Source organism: Gossypium arboreum, chromosome 8 (genome assembly GCF_025698485.1).
Source record: "Gossypium arboreum isolate Shixiya-1 chromosome 8, ASM2569848v2, whole genome shotgun sequence".
In the NCBI taxonomy this organism is placed as follows: Eukaryota; Viridiplantae; Streptophyta; class Magnoliopsida; order Malvales; family Malvaceae; genus Gossypium; species Gossypium arboreum.
This window is the reverse complement of record NC_069077.1, coordinates 120,913,948-120,919,446: the sequence shown is the minus strand read 5'-3', so window position 1 is coordinate 120,919,446 and position 5,499 is coordinate 120,913,948. Positions and strand designations below refer to the sequence as shown.

General features: G+C 32.0%; 1 protein-coding gene across 1 annotated transcript; it reads left to right on the top strand.

Moving 5' to 3' along the window:
- The first annotated feature begins 352 nt into the window (after positions 1 to 352).
- Positions 353 to 1,666, top strand: LOC108485415 (uncharacterized). The gene has a single exon (XM_017789252.2). The coding sequence runs from the start codon at positions 543 to 545 to the stop codon at positions 1,455 to 1,457; it is 915 nt and encodes a 304-aa protein (XP_017644741.1). The 5' UTR covers positions 353 to 542; the 3' UTR covers positions 1,458 to 1,666.
- Positions 1,667 to 5,499: the final 3,833 nt, after the last annotated feature.

Below are 5,499 nucleotides of genomic sequence, written 5' to 3'. Positions count from 1 at the left end.
CAATATTCGTTTAAGCCCTATACTTTATAGAATTTAATATTTAGTCCATGTACTTTAAAAGTTAAAAATAAATTTCCTATTTTATTTATTTAAAAATTTCAATCCAATCATTAAAACATCAAGTCCTCAATTGATGCAATTTATGATACTACTGACGAAGATAGTAATTAAACTAAAATTTTAAATTGAAAAAATAAGAAAATTAAAATTTTAAAATTTTAAAATATATGAATTAAATCTCAAATTCTATACAAATTGAGGAGTTAACATCATATTTTATCCTTTTAGTTTTCATTGAAGCCAATCTCAGGAATATTTGTAATAGCTAAATTATTAATCCCTTTCCTTAACTCATGAGAATATCAGATTTTCAAAATCCCACAATATATATAGAAGGTTATGGAGTCCTTACAAATTCAACCCATTCGACCCATTTTGGCTTCAATTTGATCACCACACTCTGCCTCATCTTTTCTCTCTCCCCTACAACCTTGAGAGGAATCTCTTTTTCCAACTACAATATAATACAGGTTTAGGAAGAAATGGGTTCTCTAGTGGGGCATGTTCTCCCAGGTTTAGCCTTCTTTTTACTTGGTTTTTGGCATCTCTTTAATCACATCAAGCTCCATTCTCTCCATCCGAATCCCTGCACATCTCCCACATGGTTCCCTACACCAAAATCAAGGCACTTAGAGCTGTTCCTCATCATGGTAGCTTCCTCCATCTCCATCTCCATGGAGCTCTTTATCAGCCCTGCAAGGCACCAACCTTTGGATCCTGATGGAACCATCCCATCAACTCATCTCCACAACTTTGAGCACTCTTCCATATCTATGACTTTCTTTACTTATGCAGCTTTCGCTATTATCCTTGATAAAATTAGCCCCAAAGCTAAGCATAGCCTAACACAGTTTATTGCAGCCGTAGCTTTTGCCCAGCAGCTCCTCCTCTTCCACTTTCATTCAGCTGATCACATGGGAGTGGAGGGTCAGTATCACTTGCTTCTACAGACCCTCATCTTTGTTTCTTTAACCACCACCATCATGGGAATTGGGCTTCCTAAGAGCTTCATGGTAAGCTTTATAAGGTCTCTCAGTGTTTTGTATCAAGGTGTGTGGCTCATTATCATGGGATACATGATCTGGACCCCATCGTTGGTTTCCAAAGGCTGCTTCCTTCACAACGAAGATGGTCACCAGGTTGTTAGGTGCTCAAGCGATGAGGCATTACAGCGAGCTAAATCGTTAGTAAATATCATATTCAGCTGGACCTTGATAGCGGTCATCATTTTCTCAATGGCACTGTATTTGGTTTTGGCTAAGTTATATGGAGAAAAAATGGATTATTTAACGCTGAAAAAGGAAGAAGACCTTGGATTGGAAGTGGAAGAAGAAACTGATGGTTTTGAATCTCAGAAGGAAGGAAAGCCGTATGCAGTCATGGACATCGAAAGGTAGATGAAAGATGAAGTTAATCTATGGCACCCAATCTTAGAATTTGATGTCAGTAAGGTATTGCTATTTTGGTTGAAATCAAATATAGAATATGTCTGGTCGTAAAATATTCTGGGTTTTGGGTTCAATCCATCACTGTGATTTCCTTATGATCTTATGTATTAAAAGTTAGTGAAGTAATTATCATATGTTGAAAGCAAGTTGTGAGGTAATTAAGGTTTCATCTTACACTAGATTCTAAGGAGCAATCTTCATACAGATAAAGTCTTCAAGCTTAAACCACCTTAACTTTTGCAAATAAAATTTTGACATAATCATAAAAGCAAGATTTTAATACCTATAATATATATATATATATATATATAAGTTTTAAATTGATAAGAATAACATTTATGTTTATTATATTATTAAATTAACATTAAAAATATTTATTATGTGATAATAAAAATTAATAATAACAAAATCAATATTAATTAGTTATTAATCAATGTGATATTATATTAATAAATATAATTTTTATCTACAATTTTATTTTATTTTATTTTGAATATGATAATGCTTAGATTAATTGCAAAATTTATATAACGTCTTTTGTCAACGTAAATATATATATATATATATATATATATATATATATATAACATTAATATTTTGATAGTATTTATAATGTATGAATTTATTTAATATTTTCCTAATTTATATATCAAAACCTTAAAAAATTAATATATATTATTTAATTCTATTTTTATAATTAAATTAAAATTATTTTTATTGATAGATATTATCTAATCAATTTGATTCAATAAAATTTTGGCTCCACAATTAGCTTGACTTGAATCTAATTGAGAAATTAAAATAAAGAAATTTTTTCATTAAAATCAGAATTTTGTGTTAGCTATGTTTGCATGTTTTTTTTAATCTATAAAATCATGGATATAATATAAAGTTAAAATAACTATTATTAATTTACTAATAATATTTCTATTTATCAATCTTCAATATAAAACCAATAGATAGATTTCACGTTTCTTATTGATAATAAAATATTAGTATAAAATATAAAATAATTTTTTTTATTTTACAATTACAATCACTTAAATTTAAGTTTCATATTAAATTACACATATTATTTTAATTATTTGTTTCTTAATTTATGTTATAATTATATATCAATTAAAATTAAGATTTAGCACTATAAATAAATATATTAGCTAGGTATTTTCATTCACATTCTAAAGGAAAGAAAAAACCTTTTACCCTTGTTTTATAGGTTTTGTTCCTTATTTTTATTTGATATTTGATAATTTTATTATTATATCTTTTTATTTTTATTGAAGTTATTGACTGAGTTAGTATCGCAAGATAATCGTGCACCAACTCGTAAAAAATAAAATAAAATAAAATAAAGAACACACAAATTTTACGTGAAACCCTTTCGGAAAAAACCACGCGGCGAGAGAAGAAAATTCACTATGTCGAAAAATTTGAATACAATACAAGAGGAATAGACTATGTCTATTTATAGGCTTGTAAAGCCATATTCTAGTAGGATTGAAACACCTTATCCTAATCAATATAAAATAGATGAAGTTTAATAAGGTTTAAAACCTTATTCTAAAATAAAATAAAAGAAGTCTAGTTCTATATGGATTTTACTTTTATTTTATTTTCCATCGTATTTTATTTAAATAAGAATTTGGGTCACTTAATTCTAACAATCTCCACCTTGACACAAATTCTCAATGAACAAGTTCTTCATCGCGAACTTTCAATAAACAAGTTCTCCACCTCTTCCATAAAACCCCTTAAGGGTTTAACTTCAACAATAAACACCAACCAAGTCTAAGCAATGCTCAAACTTGGTTATAGGAAGTGACTTAGTCATCATATCTGCAGGATTTTCATGAGTACTAATTTTGCTCACAACAATATCACCACGAGCAATAATATCACGAACAAAATGATACCGAACATCAATGTGTTTTGTTCTCTCATGAAACATTTGATCTTTTGTAAGAAAGATGGCACTCTAACTGTCACAAAATACTGTACTGATTTGAAGGTCTTCATTGAGTTCACTAAAGAGTCCCTTCAACCAAATAGCTTCTTTACAAGCCTCAGTAATCACCATGTACTCAGCTTCAGTGGTAGACAAAGTAACTGTAGACTGCAAAGTGGCTTTCCAACTGATTGCACAACCTCCGATTGTAAATACATAACCTGTGAGAGATCTTATTTTATCAAGGTCTCCAGCAAAATCAGCATCAACATACCCTATGGCTCCATCTCTAGTTCTTCCAAACTGTAAGCAAACATCAGTAGTACCTCATAAGTATTTAGGATCCACTGAACTGCTTTCCAATGTTCTTTACCGGGATTCACCATGTATCTGCTAACTGCACTGACTGTATATGATAAATCTGGACGTTAACAAACCATAGCATACATGAGAGATCCTACTGCACTAGAGTATGGAACATGTGACATGTATTCAATCTCATCATCTGATTGTGGAGACAAAACTGATGAAAGTCTGAAATGGGCTGCTAAAGGAGTACTAACAGGCTTAGTACTCTGCATATTGAACCTGCAAAGAACTTTCTCAATGTACCCCTTCTGACTTAGGTACAATTTACTTTTTTTTCTATTTCTGAGAATCTCCATTCCAAGTATCTTCTTTGCTGATCCTAAATCTTTCATCTCAAATTCTTTACTTAGTTGGGTTTTGATATTTCTTATCTCTCCTTTATCTTTTGCTACTATCAACATGTCATCAACATAAAGAAGTAGATACACAAAAGAACCATCACTGTTTTTCTTAAAGTAAACACAACTGTCAAAACTACTTCTTTTAAAATCATGAGAAGTCATAAAGGAATCAAACCTCTTGTACCACTGTCTTGGTGACTGTTTCAAACCGTAAAGGGACTTTTTCAGTAAGCAAACATAGTCCTCTTTTTCTGAAACTATAAAACCCTCTGGTTGTTGCATGTAAATATCTTCCTCAAGTTCTCCATGCAGAAATGCAGTTTTTACATCTAACTGCTCAAGCTCCAAATCACGCATGGCAACAATACCAAGCAAAGCTCGAATCGAACTATGCTTAACAACTGGAGAGAACACATCTGTGAAGTCCACTCCTGGAATTTGACTGTAACCCTTTGCAATAAGCCTTGCTTTATATCTGGGTTCTTCAACTCCTGGAGTCCCTTCTTTCTTTTTAAAGACCCATTTACAACGAACAACCTTTTTACCTTTAGGAAGTTTCACAAGGTTTCATGTTCTATTTTTGTGGAGTGATTCCATCTCTTCTTGCATAGCAAACATCCACTTTTCTGAGTCTTCATAGCTAACCGCCTCAGAATAATTAGATGGCTCTTGATTCGCATCTATATCTTCAGCCACATTTAAAACATAAACAGCTAGATCAGCCTCGGCATACTTCTTTAGAAGTTTAATTTTTTTTCTAGTTCTGTTTTTGGCGATAGAGTATTGTGGTGAAGAAGCAACTCTATTCTCAACTTTTGTTCTAGCTTGAGGAGTTGACTCTGTATTAATCTGATGCTCCACCTGCTTTTGATTTTCTTTATTGGAAGAGTCTTTAAGAGATAAGTTAGGTAGCATAGTAGTTTCATCAAAAACAATATCTCTGCTAATCACAACTTTTCTATTTTCAGGACACCATAACTTATACCCTTTTACACCAGCTTTATAACCAAGAAAAATGCATTTAATGGATCTCGGTTCCAATTTTCCATTATCAACATGAGTATACGCAGGACACCCAAAAATCTTTAAATCAGAATAATTAGCAGGATTACCAGACCATACCTCTTGTGGAGTCTTTTTCTCAATGGCAACGGATGGAGATCGGTTGATTAAAAAACATGCAGTAGAGGCTGCTTCTGCCCAAAATGACTTTGATAAGTTGGCATTTGACAACATACATCGAACCTTCTCCATGATCGTTCTGTTCATTCGTTCTACAACGCCGCTTTGCTGTGGAGTGTGACGAACTGTCAAGTGTCTCATGATCCCGTCTGAC